Source organism: Choristoneura fumiferana, chromosome 7 (assembly GCF_025370935.1).
Source record: "Choristoneura fumiferana chromosome 7, NRCan_CFum_1, whole genome shotgun sequence".
Taxonomy (NCBI): Eukaryota; Metazoa; Arthropoda; class Insecta; order Lepidoptera; family Tortricidae; genus Choristoneura; species Choristoneura fumiferana.
Window position 1 is genome coordinate 6,922,313 of NC_133478.1, and position 19,151 is coordinate 6,941,463.

The 19,151-nt window shown below is 39.6% G+C and overlaps 1 protein-coding gene across 1 annotated transcript; it reads left to right on the forward strand.

The window, feature by feature from the left end:
• Positions 1–2,799: 2,799 nt before the first annotated feature.
• Positions 2,800–19,151, forward strand: LOC141429904 (cilia- and flagella-associated protein 61-like; the record flags this gene model as incomplete). The annotated part of the gene is given in 23 exon segments (XM_074090462.1): positions 2,800–2,948; positions 3,356–3,490; positions 4,294–4,454; positions 5,316–5,460; positions 6,923–7,058; positions 7,442–7,605; positions 7,976–8,069; positions 9,315–9,508; positions 10,175–10,269; positions 10,457–10,568; positions 10,988–11,099; positions 11,842–11,918; positions 12,330–12,506; positions 12,582–12,664; positions 13,726–13,836; positions 15,133–15,253; positions 15,593–15,724; positions 16,232–16,426; positions 16,636–16,764; positions 16,964–17,124; positions 17,218–17,405; positions 18,127–18,322; positions 19,104–19,151. Coding segments are annotated over 23 exon segments (3,115 nt in total), but the record flags the coding sequence as incomplete, so codon positions are not given.

A 19,151-nucleotide genomic window follows, 5' to 3' on the forward strand; every position in this document is an offset into this window, starting at 1 on the left:
ATTACAATAGTATGTAAATATTGTGACAGCTTTTGTGTTGCGCATATCATAATACATTTGACTGATACAAACATGTCCAGACTCTGAGGTGTGGGGTTCGAATGTTCTCTTATGTATACATATGAAATTTGTCCACCAAGTAACTATCTAATGAGGGTTTTTCGGCAGCGAAATATCGCTAGATGGCGTTAGTATCGTGAGGTCCGTTTGACGTTACAGCTTTGCTCTCGATTGGCTCATTTAGATATTTATCCAATCACAAGCGTAACAGAAATGTCAACGGACCTTTCACGATACTAACGCCATCTAGCGATAATTCGCCTGTTGAAAAACCTAATTCGAATAGTCAAGTAATTATCAAATGTATTTCAGAGCCTGCACATCCAAGCCTTTGTTCCAATAGTGCATTATTTTAAATCTAGTAGAACCAGATTGAATATATAGCAGAAATAAATACGATCGATACTAATGATATTTTTGTATGTTTAAAGGAAACTCACAATATAGGACAATTAAGTGTGGAAGCGTGTTTTACAATTTTTAATTTAACATGCTTTTTTTATAGTATGATTTCTATTTATAATCTTATTGGTACTAGATTCCGTTTAATTTAGGTTAATGGATTTATACTTGTGTAATTTTAAAGCATAATCTTCTAGTTTTAATGTACGTATACATCACGATTGAGATGATATTTGGTATTACCTAACCGAAGACGTGGTTACCGATATTAAGTTTTATTGACGTAGTATGTTTTTTCATTATTTTTATACATTATCGCCTGAGACGCATTTTAAATCTAATATCGATAAGCACTTAGTATTTTCCTTATACAAGGGTGAAGCTCCAAAAGTTGAACACCTTAACTCCGCATGTTACGAGTTATAACCTAACCAACATAGAAAAGCTGAAAATCACCCGAAATTGAAATTTCAAAGTTCAATATCGCAAAAACGGCCAAACCGATTTTAATCTCTTCACCGCCACAAAAAAAACGAAGTGACTTGCTCTGTACGCCACAGAAAGACCAGCGACAAATCAACTTGATTTTTAATTCCATTGCAGAAGGATTCATTTCGAGTATGTTGGTCATGTATAGATGACCGTGGCGTGTGAGGCATTCCATTGGCTGTCACGACTTGATGACTGGGGCGGTGAAAAGGTTAATGAATCAGCTAAAAATTACCCAGGGAAACTCGCTTTCTGGTAAAAGAACCGAATTGAAATTGGTCCATCAGTTTGAAAGCTACGTGCCACAGACATATATAGACATTGGCGTCAAACTTACAATACTCCTCTTTTTGCGTCTCGGGGGTTAACATTAGTATGAAGGATTACCTACTATTGCGATACGAAAATTTCTATAGGTACAATTATGATTGACAGTTTTTCCAGTCAATCGTTTTGTTTGGTTTAACTACCATTGAACGTAGTCAAATGTGGTCCAACTTTTTGATCTCCACCCGCAGGTGAATCTATAATAACTGCAGGTCGCCTTTTTGGTTTTGTTTTTGTAAATAGCAGGGAAACGTCCGCCTAAAGTGTTTTTCGCTGTTAAGATTTGCATTAACATAACACAAACAATGGGTTAACCTTTAACTTTGTATATTTTAATTATTTTAGCGGAATTAACATATTCATGATGATTTGTGATCATGTATTACGATTATCTGGAGTTTATTTTTAAGCTGGGTTTTGGGTTTTTCGTAAATGTATCTAGACTCGCTTGTACATATTATTGACGCCATTGCACTGGGACTATTGCTGCTGAGGATCCCACCCTTCAAGTTTCCGCAAGGATACCTTGTCAGACACATACCTAATTAGAAAAATCCTTAGTGCTATTTGCATGTGTCAACAACTCCAAAGAAATCCACAAAATGAAGTCATCTTATTTATTGAACGCTAAATAGAGCGAGTAAGATTATTGTTGCTGAATTAAATTATTTTTTATTTAGATTGTAACATGTGTTCTGTATATTAAGGATATTAATCATTTTCGTTTATGAAGTTCTTTAATGGTTAAGTTGAAGCTCAAATGGCCCGTGTTAGTCTACGAGTAGCCCCCTGCCTGAATGACTTATGGTTTCTACAAATGATTTAGGTACAATGTTTAAAAATCGAGGATGCTTTGAGTTTGGTTTAAGTGTATTAAATAAGGATAAGTACGTTGACATGAATTTTATTTAACACCTACAATAAACTCGTCTAATTTTGAAGACTCATTTGTTCCCAAAATTCCATATTTTGAAAACATTTTTAGACTTACAAGAAAAATCGTGCAAGTTGCATTACATTGTGGCGCTCGATTGACCACTACAAACTCGTTGGCTTTACGGCCTCGCAATAATGCAACGTGCACGATTTTTCTTGTAGTCTATACCCGGTTTTTCGTTGTCACATCATCAACATCAAACAAGTACTTCAGAAATCATACATAAAGTCATAATATAACTCATATTTATATTGTACTGGCGTTCGGCAGCCCTGTGAAATTAGTCCGTTCAGACGACGCCGTCGAGTTCTTCTGCAAAATGCTAAGGTTACCCTGCCTAAGCCCTGCCTATAATGTGACTGTTACTAATTAGTTAGGAACTTTATGCACCTTACTATTTTCTTTCGTTTCGTTTAAACTCTTTGAGGTGGCTTTCCAAGCTTCCATAAACATCACTTTCAAAAAAACAATTTTCTTACTAGTCGTCAAAAAATTGTCTTCTGTCACAGTATGGTCACAGTCTGTCATAGTCATTTACTACTTCTATATCGAGAATGATTTCGTGAAAGCATATTCATTAAATCAATATGGTTTCTCGTGTTTTTGCCCCGCCAGCTTTAGGCAAAGTGAGGTTGGCTGCACTTGAAGATGCGACCTTCATATTGAGACTCATAAACGAATCCATGGCAAACAACTTCCGCATCGACCACATTCTTGACGTAATACATCTAATGTAAGAACCCTAGGCTATCAACTATCGAACAGCATCGAAAGTCCCTAGGTTCACTGACAACTGATCATTTACTCACGTGCACCTACACAGTCATGTAGCGTGAACTTCTGTCTGAAACTCTAACTATATATGTTGCCTGTTTTTCTAAAATTTTAAAAATAAAACGACTCCTACTAGTACTGCTGCATTCAAAACTAGACGCTGGCCGCGACTTCGTCTATATCTGACACGTCTTACCGGCTCTAGAAATATAGTCTTATCAGATAGGTATATGCACACTTTGTTGTGTCAGATATTGGTGCTAGTGACTGTACTTACCATTTTCGTGCACATTGTAAAGTTTACGTACGTATGATGATCAGTTTGAATAAGTATTTTATATTAATCTTATTTTTGTTTGTACCTAGTGAGGACTGCGTGCTGTCCATAGTACAATTGGATGCCAACGGTGTAATTGTTGGATTCCTCGCTGCTAAAGATAATCCTTTGATACCGGCGTTGCATCCGCGAGCTTGGGAAGAGTATATATGGACCAAATACAAGTACTTATAAGTAGAAGTTAAATACTTACCTACATTTTCTAGTTAGGGTTCTTTGCTTGTGGCAGAAATCTAACTAAAATTAAGAGCTGAGTCGTCTTCTGTCTCGTCACATTTAACATATTCAGTGCTAAGAATCCGTTAGGGGAGTTCTCTGCTCGTCGGCAGTTTTCGCTACAAAGCGGAAAAACGTTGCTACGCGCTACGAGCGTAGCGCCGTAGCGCATGTGGCCGCGAATGTGTGACGAGGCGGTTTCTCCCCAAAAGTATAGTCCAGGAAATACGAATTGACCGTCTGTAAGCTTCACTAAGTACCATCAGCCAAATAAGTGGTCTATCAATTTATAAACAAGTTCCTATCAAATGAATAAGTCGTTAAAGTCAAACTTTCAAGTTGAGAGATACGTATATTGGCATTATTGTTTTGTGACATGCGAGCGATTAGCAACTTTAGGGTGGTAGACCACATATTTGGCTGACGGTACCTCTACATAATAAGTTACAAATTCATTGAACTATAACTGACTGAAATATTTGTTGTCTTTCGTCAATAACGGTTTGGTCTTTTCACTTTCCTTCTTACTTTTGTAGTCTGCCTCATTTTTAGGGTTCCGTAGCCAAACTGCCAGAAACGGAATCCAGTTTCGCCATGTCTGTCTGTCAGTCCATCCGCGGCTTTGCTCAGAGACTATCAGTTGTTATGTAGCAATTTCATTTACAATTATATACGTAGTAGTTATCTACTTCCGAAATCTAATTTAGTTTTTCAGATCTGGTTTTAAATTGCATTCAATATGATTTTTCAGAACAGTGGAATTGAACTCCCGTAACACATTGTTCATTCACCTGCTATGTTGGGAACCGGTGTACTCCCGCGAAGTTGTGGACAGCCTCTTGAGGAGCATGTTCATGCATGATGCGTACCTCACACACATTGCTATGGTCAAGTCTTTGGTTAATTACCAGTGTAAGTTTGTGAATAGTTTCGATCTTTATTGCTTATTAGCTAGTTAGATGAACCTTTTGTGGAGTAGGTTTACCTAATACTCTAGAGGCCGCGGCCGTATTGCCTTACGTTTCTGACGCTCGCGATCGCAATCAAATGACAGATTTCGCAAACAAAACACTATCATTTGATTGCGATCGCGAGCGCCAGCAGGGCTACCACGAAACTCGAAACTCGAAGTTCGTGTCGTGCGGTCCCTCTGACACTTATACTATTTAATACAAGGGCGAGAGGGACGGTACGATACGAACTTCGAGTTTTGTAGTAGCGCTGCAGAAACGTTAGGCAATACGGCAATACGTGTCTATATTTTAGTAGTTGAAGAACGAAGGAAAGGTTAGTAAAGTCATCGCATCACGCGCGTCATATTCTATAAGGTGAGTATTTGACTTTTATTTTTTATTTCATAAATTAAAGCTTAACAAGGCATATTATCGAACAAAAAAATATTTTTTTAAGCTACCTTTACATATACGAGTACCTATATTACTAGAGTTACAAAAGTTTGAAATTCAAGATTAGACGGAGCAAGATATGCCTACTTGCATGTGACGTCATTCCTGCTGCACAGAGAAAAGCCACTTAGAAAGAGACAGTTAGAAATCCAATTTTCAACTGAATTAATTTTTCTCTTCGCTGAATACTTATTGTCTGTTCATCTATAATTTCATATTTTCATAATAATTATGTTGGGTGTGGCAAGTTCAGAAATTGTCAAATACCGTATTGCTATACGAGGAGCCTACCTGAGGACATAAATAGGTATTAGTAATAGTCTGTACGACGATAATGATATTTATTCGCGTAGTTTCGCCTTTCCAGTGCTAGTGCCAGGCCAGAGCCGTAGCGAAGCCATGTTCCGTCGTGTGACGGTGATGGAGCGGGGGGTGCCCGGCGACTCCCTGCCCGTGCTCTGCATAGCGGACCGCTCGGAGGTGTGCCCGCGTCTCAGGATACGGAGGGCTGTGTTAGTAAACCTTGATTATATAAAGACTGCAACTCATTATATTGTAGCTTTGTGAAGACATTCTTATTTTATTATACGTTTCTCTACCTTCTGGATAAAGATGAATATAGCGTGTTAATTAGGGTATTTCTAACCTAAGTATCTACGAAGGCTCATACCAAACGCCACAGTATTGACGGAGGAATGACTATTACGATTTAATACTCTGGAACAGCCTGTAAGTAGATAAAACAGAGAATCAGCTAGTCAAATAATTTACAGTAAGTTAATTTACAACTTATTGAAAACATTCCTGAAAAGGAATCTACTCGGGATGTCGTTCATAGTATAGAACAGGGTTTCTCAAACTTATGGCTCCACGTACCCCTGTTAAAGTTTCTAGACGATAGCGAACCCCCCGCCCCCCAAAGAAAGTAATAAAATTGACTGTTGGAGAAATTAAAAATAAATAATACAAAAATATTCCAAAAACCAATCTTAATCATTTTTGGAGTCACGTAAACCTTGTCGCGAACCCCTTACCGTCGAATAGCGAACCCCTAGGGGTTCGCGTACCCCACTTTGAGTAACCCTGGTATAGAAAATCAGTCTAGAGACTATAGGTGCTAACAGTTGCCGCCAGAAACATCGGAGTTGTTTGGGTAAGGTAGGTAGATTACCTATATGTAGGTACCTATATCAATACTTACACCTAGTATATAGCGGCCTAGCGGTACCTAGTAATCGAAGAGCGGAACTACTACGAAGCTTGTATATGTAGCGCCTAGAGCTATTGAAGTTCTACATATATCAGGATGTAGAATTTTCAACTCGGATACAATACAATACAAAGACTCGTTATTGTACCATCAGCCAAATAAGTGGTCTACTTACCAATTTTTAAACAAGTTCCTATCAAATGAATATGTCGCTAAAGTCGAACTTTCAAGTTGACAGACACGTCTATTGGCATTATTGTTTTATGACATGCAAACGATTATCAGCCTTAGGGTGGTAGACCACATATTTGGCTGATGGTACACCAGAAATAGTAAGCGATACAGAAACAGATACACAGAGAGAGAATTACAAGGTAGGTAAGCAATAGGCTGCCTTATCTCTTCCAGGCAACCTTAATATACGATGTATAAATGTGTATAAATAAGATGTAGGTATAAGTGTGATGGATGTGTGATGGGTGTATTAATTGAACTTCTAACTACTTATCTTCCTTCGAACTTTGCTCCCCAGGCTTATGCCCTCTCTCTATTGAGGCCTCCCCCCACACTAGCTGACTGTAGTTCTGAAGTTCGTTACAGTAACTGACCCTATACCTACCTACTACGAACTAAGTGCAAAATGCGAACTTCGTGTCTTGCCGTCCCGCTGACGCCAGGCTGACCCTTATATTATTTAACACGAGAGTGTGAGCAACGGTATAAGACGAACTTCGAATTTCGTATTAGTCCCTTGGTGTTTGCAGTGAGGAGGACAATGACGACTTAGTGCCAATCATAGAGCGACATTCGAAACGCCTCCAGGAAATATATGGCGAGTTCTACATCAGCGAGTTGATATCGAAACACCCCGAGTCTGAGAGGGTTTTGCTAGTTTGTGAGGTAACTTAGACTCCATATTTTTAGAGACTATCTATATCGTCGATGATACTGCAATGCCGCGAAACTCTAACAATATTTAATGCCGCGTAACTTACAAAAACTAGAAAATTATTGAAATTAATTTATAGGTGAACCAATGTTTCTTTCTTTTTAATTTCTGGCCGGGAGACGAGCTGTCGGTAGGCCTCCAACAAGATGGAGCGACGACTTGGTTAAGATCGCGGGTTCGCGGTGGATGCGGAAAGCACAAGACCGGTCTGAGTGGAGAGCCTTGGGGGAGGCCTATGTCCAGCAGTGGACGTCTTTCGGCTGACATGATGATGATGACATGGTGAACCAATCTTTGATGTATTCAATATCTATTTTGTCTCATTGGTTTTTAGCATAAAGAGTTGGCTGTCGGAGTGATGATATTGAACACGCAGATCAACTTCGAAGGTTTGGAGGAGAGTTTTGAGCTCTCTCCCTTTTCGGGGCTGCGACATCTAGTAAACCATCCACAGGACGCCGGAGACATCAACATGCCTGTCGACTCCGCTCTTTGTCTGTATGCCCCTAATTACGACGTGTATACTTTGGTACCCTAGCTTACAATCATAGTTACATACAGCAAACTGAATTTCATGGTACAGTGCGTGGTATATATATACTATACTACCTAGTGCCATCCACGAAGACGCATGATTTTGTCAAAATTAGGCAGTAATGACACTGTAATAAGAACCACGGCCACGGCACGCGTCATCGTGAAAGACTTTAACCTATAACGCGGTTATAATGTAAAATTTCACTTTTACAGTTCGCCGTTAATGTCACTGTTTAATTTTTATATTTTTCATCAATTATTAACGAAAAGACTATACAACAGTACAGGCTTCTCACATTGCAGTAATTATGAACCATTTACTCGTTTTCAGGTTTGATACTGGGCTAAACATGTCCACACTGAATTTAGGCACGAGAATAGTTAGTGATATTAACTTTGAGACAGTGACGGCGAAAAAGTCCAAGGTATAATTTTCATGATAATTTTAATGATAAGTTAATTAAGTTTAAAATAAAGCTTTTGCTGATTGAGAGGAGAAGAACTACTACTAAGTTAGACTAACGTTCAAGACATTCCACCACCTAAAACTTTCTAGGGCAAGGAGTTGTGATGAATTTTCATTTGAAGTTTCAGTATTTGATAGTTAGATATCTTAGAATCACGACAGAATTAGGTATCGTGTAACCTTCACGGACTGACGGACTGATGGTCCAGGACTGGTGAAAATTAAGGGCCGTTTTACCACTTGTCATCAGTGATGCCGTCTCTGTTTGTTTTGTCCGAATAAACAAAGACGGCATTACTTTTCAGTCGTCGGCAGTCGACGAGTGGTGAAACAGGCCCTTAATGTTATAAATGCAATCCGACCGTTGTGGTTGTGAATGACAGAAAATCAAAACGATGGGACTGAACTGACGTTTGATTTTTCGTGTAGAATCCATGGATGGAGTGATGTGACTAATCTAATCACATCATCCATCCATCACTTGATGGTTCATATGTTTCCGCGCGTTTGGCGATACTATCTCAAGATTTCAACCCCAGACTGACACTCAACTCAGTTTAGTGAGCCAAGCGGTGGGCTTAAAATGCAAAGCGATTCCTCCAATGCACTCCCTGGTGTGATCGCGGAGCACCTATGTATTCAGATCTAATGAACTAAAACAATTACTTTGCCCACCCGCGACCTTATGATAGCTGGGCGAATATTCGAGCGTTTTGACCGCGCGGTCAAACGTCATTAGCGTCGCACGTTTATTATAGTACAACGGAAAAACAAGTCACAAGAACTTTAATCACGCTAAATTCAGCATCGGTCTTAAAATTTCATCAAAAACAACCCTGGGCATTATCTATTTTAATAACACCTGCGAAGACACTAATGACAAAAAGTTCCTCCACCTCCACACTTTACAGTGAACCACTTACGAACACACACAAATCACACAAACCCATCTATCACCACCACCACCACCACACTATACTGATGCGTTTCGAACTCAACCAAAGCTCATCTTTAGAGCAACAAAGCCGTTCACCATGCTATCAGATGTTAGACATCAGTTCATGTTAGAGTCTAACGTAGCTATCATAAGGTCGCGGGTGAGCAAAGTAATTGTTTTGGTTCATGGATATGGACCTCCGCAAAGTATCTAACACCTGATTCGATAAATTATTCAGTTCTAGTTTAATAGCTACTTTCTCCGCAGGCTGTAGCCTGGATAAACGACGAAGACAGCTCACTGGTACATGACATGTCGTTTTCTCAAACGCCTTTCCCTCACCGTGACGTTCTGGACATCTTGGAAAATGATGAAGATGAATTGGAGTTCGATATTGTGAACATTGACACTGACCTGCTGAGAGTGCCCAAGATGATCTCATACGACTCTTATGTCCATGGGTAAAGTTATGCCAAACTTAAGAGCTTTTCAATTTTCTTTTTTTTTAAACAGAACGTTTGTTCAATGAAAGTAGGTAAGTTAGGTATTCTTAAATACAAAGTTCAAATACCTAGTCAATCTCTACTAGTCACACCTGACAGTCTAGGTTAGCTGGAAGAGATCCCTTTTTAGGTATAAAGCCACCGTAAACTGCTTCAACTTTGCCCTCTGGTTTAAAACCAATAAGAGTGCTAAGTTATCGACTCTAAACTGAATAAGGCAATGTTGGGGCCAGAGGGCAAAGTTGAAGCAGTTTACGGTAACCTTTGCTTTCCTGTCTGTATATTTGTATTTATTTTCATTTTATTTTTATGTGAAATAAAGAGGTAGGTAGTTGGTCCGCAAAACTTTTCAGTCTTCGAAATTTAAGAATAAGAATATCTTGAACACGGAATAGTTTTAATAATAATAATATATTTCTTTTCTTAATACTGGCTGCTGGTTTTTTACATCTCTTTCTCTTGATAACAGTTATTTTCATGTCTTATGTACAATAAAAAGTTATACAAAACAATAGAATACTGGCTAGCGAAACCGAAAACTTTTTATTTTTTGTAATGTCTTGGTATTTATTAAGTACTTAAACGTTCTGATATTAAACTAATAAAAAAACATTATTTCCACAGCGTAGCTTCGTATATAACAAAGATGCTGGAAGGAGCAAGTCCAGATTCAACAGACGAGAGGTCACTCAATGAAAAAGAGAAGTATAAGAAATCTTGTAAGTGTTAGACGGTACAGTAGATGACCTTGTTTAATGTGCTTGTCAAATTGTCATGCATATTTAGTAGGGGCCAAATAACTAGATTAAAAAAAAACTAAAAAATCCAAATTTCGATACCTAGGTCAGCAACTTTTTAGGTATCAAGATCAAATTTTTTAATAGTGTTTTATTATGTTTGCTCCAGCGGCCGTTTCTCTCAACCAGACAGATACTATTCCGGAACCTGTCCATTACTTGGGACCCCCCAATGCCTTCCTACTCGAAATGTTTGCTATGCACCCTGACTATGACGAAAGGTAGGTACATTCTTGCGAATTTGAGTAAAAAAATGCTCAAGTTAGGCGGTCTTTACAGGTTGATTTTAGAGACATTATCAGGATCAATTAGAACTCAGTAAATATTTTTTTACTAACTTACATTTTTCACATGGTGAAAAAATAATAATAATATTAATCCATTCGTAATCACTCAAACAATCAACTTTAAAAATATTCTCTCTACTTTGGGTGAGCGATTACCGTTGGGGGAGTAAGGTTTCTCCAGCGGAGATCACGAACCGGAAGGGAGATCGAGAGTTACCTACTTACTGGCAACCGCTGAATGCAAATGGCGAGTAGTTCATTATAGCAGGCATTAAACAAATTTTGTTCAACAGAGGTCTCCCGGCTGACCGGCATTTTTAATTATTGCTATTTATATTAGGTATCCCTTTCAGATACGGATTTGATATGCTAGAAGTAGCGTACGAGCTATTTCCTAACAGAGATTACTGCGTCTTGTGCCTTCCTTCTAACCTGGCTGCGTTTCCTCTTTTGGAACATTTTACGGTGAGAACTTGTGATACAAGTAACACATCATCATCATGTCAGCCGAAAGACGTCCACTGCTGGACATAGGCTTACCCCAAGGCTCTCCACTCAGACCGGTCTTGTGTTTTTTGGATCCACCGCGATCCCCAGGTCGTCGCTCCATCCAAGTAACACATAGTTATCGAATAATTGTAATTTCATTTTCTGAGGCACGTTTCAACAACCCTATCAGTTTTGGGCGGAATATCGGCGGTAGGTACTCTGTATGCTCATGCATCAGCTTTCTAGCACTAGCAGTTTTTAAGCTAAACCGCTGACGAACGGACATGGCGAAACTATAACGGCTCCTTGGATGACTACAAAATCCTAAAGGCGAAGTGCGTGCACCATGCAACCGAGATATGTATGACATAAAGTTTGCATCGACTACGAAGTTGGGAGGCAGGGGAGGGGGTGTTAAATGCCCCTTAAATTCAAAGAGGAGGCTATAAAATTATAAAAAGCGCTTATGCGTGACAAATTGACCAGAGGAAGTGATCTATCAAGTTTGCCTTTCCTCTGCAGTCTTGCTTCTGTGGTCCTTGAATGTTTGTTCCTTGGTGTAGAGGAATTCATTGAGTAAATACGCTAAATATGGTAATATTTATTATTTGATAGTTTATTGTTAAAAAATCTTTGGGATTCCAATGTCACGTGGGTTACAAGACTTACAAGGTTACTTTTGTGAAATTTGAGATTATCATCTAAGTATTTTTTTCAGCTGGTGTCTCCATTCGGCAACCGAAAAAAGTATATCAACGAGTCGCTTTATGTTGCGCATGTGAATTCTGTACGTGGGTAAGATTAAAGATTATAACAAACTATCTAATTAGGTACCTACGTTAAAAAATAATTTGAAGAATATGCTCGAAGACTTTGGACATGATGATTTAAAATTCCGCTGTTAAATTCAGAATCCAGAAACTCCAAAATCTACATGTTATAATAGATAGTTTGATTGGAATGAGACTAAAAGGTTAGGTCACAATCCATTTTTTTCCAGTTATTTAGATCAGTCTAGATTTCCTTAATCTCCTCATATAGGTAATACTTTACAGATTGTATTTTGACAGGAATTTTTGTGGCTTTGTTTGGCCCCTTGTGTGACGATTAATTTCAGTAATTTTTCGATTGAATATAATGTTGGTGCAGATTTTTCCCAATGGGGTCTTAGGCTGTGATTAGGTATATGTATTTTCTATACTTTAGGAACGTGTCACTGCGTGCCGGTGAAGCCTACGATATTCCCGCTATGAACGACATCTTAGAACATGCCCCTCGAAAGCAAGTACTGTTGGATCTCTTCCAAAAGAGCCTGAATTCTTCTACTTTGGACTCCTACGTGCTTCTGAACCAGAGCCAACCGGTTGGGATGATTGTAGTCGGGTAAGGGAGTGTTATATTTTGATCCTGTTAGTTTTAACTCCCGAATGAGTAAGTAATTCACTATTTGGGTTGTAGACCCTTGGAAGAGGCCACTGCAGTTCGAACGCAGTACGGCGTGGAGGCCGAATCACGACGCCCGGGTACTGATGGCACAGTAAGTACTTAGAAGTTGTGCAGTGGATGCGGTTACGGTACTTAAAATAATCTATACACGACTCTACTACCAAGGTAATAAATAAGGGAGTGAATAGATCATATACAGTGTGTAAAAATATGTCGGGCCCTGGAGGGATACTACCTTATATCCTTAAGTTGGCTCATTTTACTTCAATGAGACATTCCCTTATTTTTAAAAAGAAACAAACTTGGATTCAAACTTTTAAAACTCTCTTGCCTCGCCCGGGACTCTAACCTACTAAAATTAAAAAAAACATGCACTCGCTATTTTATTATAGTAATCGATCGAATCGATTTATTCAGGGTAAAATTTACCTGGCAAACATTTGGTAAAATCTAACATTAACTTTAAGATAACTGTTACGTGTCTTTTAATTGTTGAAAGTGAACAGTAAGTACCTACCTACTAGGTAATGTTCATTAAAGAACTTATATACTAAATAGGTATTCTTCATGGATATCTTGTACGACAGACGAGAGTAAGACCAAATGTTTGTTACAGAAATGTTATCCTGAATAATAATCCTATCGATTAGTATAATAAAATAGCGAGTTTTTTTTTAAATTTTAGTTGGTTCGAGTCCCGGGCGAGGCAAGCGAGTTGTAGAAAATCTGTAAATGCAGTTTTGTTTCTTTTTAAAAATAAAGGAATGACTCCTTGAAGTAAAATTAGCCAACTTAAGGATTTAAGGTAATTTCCCTCCAGGGCCCGACTTATTTTTCCACACTGTATATTGGCATATTACCTACTTATAGTGCGCAGCAGCTGGACTTTTTACACGTTTGCTATTAGCCCGGTCCTGCTACCAAAACCAAGCCGACAGCTTGAAGGAACGCGTTTAAACGTTTTTCATCGAAATGTTTAATTAAAAATTTGGTCACGCCTTTGACACGGTATAGTTTGAACATAGATTCTATGGAATCTTTGTCAACCCACAATTGAAAATTATGAAAAATATTTACAGGGGGGATGTAAACTCAAAATTACCTGTGGGAGAGAAGACCCGGCTATGCTCTCACTTGAATGAAGCTTTTTTTTCAGATTTAGCAGGTGTAATGTCGCCCGTCATGGAACCCCACGCTCGCTGGTACAATCTGCTGCGTCACTCCAACTACACGACGTTATTCTGGCTCTCCCGGCTCTTAGCTAAGGCGACGCTGTAATTAATATTTCTGTGGGAGTTTAGAAGACCAGCAAACTCAGGCACTTGAATGAAATCAGATTTTTTTTCAGTTACAAGTGTACATGTCGGCCGTCATGTTGAACTCCACGCTCGCTGGTACATGCCGGGCATACGTTACTGGAACTCTCGCTGGTATTCTGGCTCTCACTCGGTCGTCTTCAGCTTGCTAAAGGCGACGCTGTAATTAATATTTCTTTGATTTCCTCCTTTACGGAATCATTGGTCTAATCGACGTCGCTTGCACAAAAATTCCAAGGCGGGATTTTTTTAAGGAAATCAGATTTTTTCTCAGGACTTTAAATTTTTCATTTTACGTGTTCATCCCAGCCTATATAAGTACGTCCCGCTGCTGGGCACAAGCCTTCTCTCAGAACAAGAGGGCTTGGGCCATAGTTTCCACGCAGGCCCAGTGCGGATTGGGTACTTCATACGCACCATTAAATTGCTTGGCAGGTTTGTGCAGGTTTCCTTACGATGTTTTCCTTCACCGCTAAACTCGTGGTAAATTTCAAATGTAATTCCGCACGTGAGATTGGAATTGCGAGCCGGGGTTTGAATGAACCCACAACCCTCTGCTTGAGAGCCGATAGGTCAAACCACTAGGCCAGCAGCCACCACAACTTTACGTGTGCTCTATGAAAAAGATGGGTGACACTTTCCCGGCCCGGATAATACCGACCCAAGTCCAGTAAAAAAAAATGGTAACTACTACTAGTTCTAGATAGATACAGTCATAATTACGAGGGTGGTCATATCCTGAGAACTTTCCGCGCCGTGAAAATATGCATCACAAGTATCCTATCCTGCCTTACCTATCACAACCTGCGTTATCGGTGACTATGGCGACGCAATTTCTTGTCATATTTAATTTTCACGATGTCAGTAACCGTGAAATGTGAGATATTTACACGATATTCATTTTGAATGGATTTTTTTCTCAAATTTAAGTCACATTATTTTTTTATATAGTTTCGTATTATAAATAAATAATAAATATCACAGGTCAATTGACATTAACTGACCTAAACTTAAATTATAGCCAGGCTTGTGTTATAAGTACCTACTGGGTAACGGATTTATAAACGTATTGAATATATCTATCTATTTTAAGTAGTATCTATACTTACTTAAATACATACTAAACATGCAAGATGCCCCAGGCCCCAACTGGGGATAGAACCCGGGATCTCTTGCTTTACATCCAGGTTCTCTATCCATTAGGCTATCCTGTCATCTATTATTTTCTTGATTGTGTGAATTTGTGTGTGCACAGAATCCATGCCGTAATCTGATGTCTTTGGCGGGGCGTATGATGCCCGTGCGCCCACGTCGCATTGTCCCCAACGTCAGCGGCAACAAGGACTTGAGTAAAATATACAAAGATGTGTAAGTAACTCACCATCTATTACATATTCGTAGGTACTGCTAACCTTACCTTATTTCGGTGACTACGCAGCAGTTTAGACGAACACCGTTACATTTTACAACAGGATAATAGTCAATCTTCTTCAGCCTCTTGCCACCCAATGCTTAGTGTAGGCCCCAGCAGCAGTGCACACTATTTCTCTCGGTCTTGGTGTCTTCTCCATTCACTCCTTTCCGGCAACTTTGATCAGATCATTGGTGTTCGTTTAACGAGAGGTCATTATCAAATTTTGAGCAGAACACTGGTACTATTTGTATGGAGCTACCACTCTGTAAAACCTTTTCTATTTTGCCCTTCAGATCGACTCCTTTTGCGTTGTGGGTGCTTGAGAGACCATTGACTAGTATACCCAAGGTCGACGTAAATAACGGCATCGTGGTGGTAGGCGCTAGTCGCACTGGCTTGGCTTTCCTCGAAACTTTGCTTATGGGGTAAGACTTCTATTGCTTAGGCATATGTTTTCTGGCTAAAATACAAGCCTCAAGACATCCGTGATTTAGGAGCAACCAAAATAATGAGAACATGCAAGTGGCTTAATTTTTTTACTTTAGAAAACATTGGTCTTTGCGTAGTTTCTAAACATAGCTGATAATTTTGCCGCACAAGTCGCACAACCACGTCTTGATATCTCGCCTCTTTCAAGCTACAGCAGCTGTTCTTACTGTTTCGAAGTCCTGACTCAACCTCGTACATGAGATTTAATGAAACTGGAATATCTATTTAAGGATGTGTACTTATCTAAAATGGTTATTCGAAACTCCTAAAATTTCATATACCTACGAGGTTTAGTCAGAGACCCGTCGAGTTGTTATAAAAGTTGCTGAAGGACTTGTCACACTGGATGTTTTCTACGTCCTGCAATTCTTAAAGTCTGTCAGCTGACCCGACCGCAGGACATAGAGCGCATCCAGTGTGATAGTGTCTGAATGTTTCTCTAGTCCTACATCATCATACTTGACCTTTACAAACGTCACCCTTATTTCGGAGCACGGACTTCCGACGGTAGCCGAATGCCTCCGAGCAGCCGACACGTGTGTGCCGAAGAATGGACGGTACACAGACCGGTACCTTAAGTGCGTTCCGTTCTACTTCTATGTGGACGTCATTTGTGCTGTTGTCACGGCGATTAATAGGTGAGCGTTTCATCTTACAATGAATTTGAAGCTTGAAATTGATCTCAAAAATGAATGAGTCAAAATGAATGAGCTTTTACTGTATTTGCTAACTGTAACTGTAATATAGTCAGTCCGATCACTAGACGTGGGAGAACTTTGACTTGCAAGATTTGATGACGACTTAAGTTAAATAAAAGCTTGAAAAACTATTTAGTATTGATTTCTAGGAAGAAGAAATGTGTGTACTTCAAAAACGGCGGAATGAAATACTACGACGAATTGGTCATCACTTGCGGCCAGCAGTTTCAACATCCTGAATACTTGAAAGAGTCTTTAGAACTCGACAAAGAATTGGAGTAAGTGTTAAAGTTCAAAAAAATATATACGCTTCGCTTAAGTTGGCATAAATCATATCTGACAGAACAAAAGCGCATAAATATCTGATACGACTCTATTTCGAGGGCAGGTAGGACGTGTCAGATATTTTTGAATGCTCCGCTGTGGGTTATATTAATGCAGTTTACTGTACTACACAAGCTTAAATAACAATCGCAGGAAGGGCAAGACCTGCGAACGTATGCTGATGGACGACCCAGACTATCAGCCGCACCGCGTGCCCGCGCCGCCCGAGATGCCCGAGAACGTGTTCGTCATCAACTCGCTGTTCGAAGCCAACATTAACCTGAGGAAACTTCTGCGCATGGTCAGCGATGCAAGTACGAAGGGCGGAGATTTTGGGAAAACTAGTTTAGATGTAGCATAATAATAATAATAGAGAATTGCTAAAGATAACTTCATTTGAAACCCAGAGCAAGACGAGGCCCTCCGTCTTTGCGCCACGAACCGCGTGGTGGTGTACGGCGACTGCATAGAAGCCTACAGCTGTATGACCGCCCTGCTGGAATTGGGGCTCTCCTCCGATAAGATCGTCTTCGTGGAACCCTTCCCATCCGAAGATCCCGCCGAACTGAGGGTCAACTGCTTTAACGATGAAGTCGTACGTGTAAACCTTTAGATTAGACAACCCCACTTGCCGTGTAGGTATCGAGTAGATACGGTAAAAGACCATGGTCTTTTTAGAAAAAGACCTCGTTCGCTTGTAGGTTTAGCGTTTTTACTGTGTTTTCTGTTTCGTCATCACACAGTCAGGGTAGGCAGTCTCAGTACCCTACCCTGGCGCTAGTATTGCCTACACTGTTGATGGCGCAACTACTGCCGTTACTGCACTGCACTTAAAATAGCTGATTAAAAAAAATAGAAACGTGCAAGATAGGATCGATAATAAGTCTAGTTTTATCGAAATTGTAATGACTTGTTCACCTTTTGTAGTAACTAATTATGGTGGGAGGATCATGATGTTTGGCCTGAGCGGTAAAACAGCTGGAATACCTTTGTTTGACATTTTTGGTATGTGGGGTTCCCATTAGTTTGTTCTTGCTACAAAAATATAATTAATTAGTCTTTGTCCGCCAGTCCATACGCCACTTTCCTTTAAAATTGAATCAGGACGTCACACCAATTTTGACCATTTTAGCACAACCCCGTGAGGGGGTGGCCTTTGTCAAACGTATTGCTATGAAAATTGCAATTATTTTGATTTTGCTTCAAACCGCCTGACACCTCCTACTTAAAGCATGTCACGTAGGTAATTTACGGATGCCCTCAAAGTCACAATCGAACAAATTTTATTAATGGGAATTACATGTGCCGTATTTCAGGTGGATGAGAGAGTACAAGCTGCCATAGCGAAGCTCGGTATACACGTGCACCGTCGAAGTCGTTTCACTGGGTGGCACATCAAAGGGTCACGTGTTGTTTCACTGAAGTTTATGTCACCGCTCCACGCGTTCCGGGTACCGTGTTTCGCCTTATTCTATTACGGAGTAAAGGCTATCGATTTACATGCTTTTAGAGGTAAATTCAATTAACAATCCTTATAATTATAGGTTGTAAATTATTACAACGATTTGCTATCAAGCAAGTTTTTTCAGCAGAGCACTATAAGGCGTTACCATATTTACGATTTTAAAATCAACCTATTACGATCAACTTTAGCTTCAAATAGGGCAGCAGTTTAGAGGCACCAGTTATTTAATGGTAGTTCCGTAAGTACATTATGGTTTATCGCTATCGATACGAAAGAAATCCCACTCAAACAGCATTAAGTTTTACGATAGCCCAGCTCAACACACAAATCACTGGGATTTAATGCGGCTTACGCGCCATCGAAACAACTGTCTCCTTAATCAGTCTAATAAACACCTGTTAATTTTGCAATAATGTTGCAACGCTAAGCCTAGTTAAACATAAAACCATATTTCTGGATTGCGATTTATTGCTATTTGCTATGACCTCACTTGTAAATTTATACGGCACGAAATTTGCAAGACATTTCTCGCACCATCTAAATGAAGTTTAAAGCTAGTTTGCAACTTATGCCATTGCGTGAAAATCACTTTATCGTTGTAGCTACTCCGTGACGGATATATACGTCCCTTTCGTTGCAAGTTAGCAGCTTGCTTCATTTTTGGGTAGGGCCATATGTCTATCGCACTTGGAACCATTATCGCATTTACCATTTCTTTCCGCCAAACGGAATAAGATCGGGGTAGAAAGAGATGATGAACCGCGAGAACTCGTGCTTGTTAGCCAAATTGAGATAGGACAATAACAGCCCCTTGGCAATTTTTTACAGCTATAAACGAATGCGGTTTGGTCTACGACGGTGGCTTGGTGGTTGGAC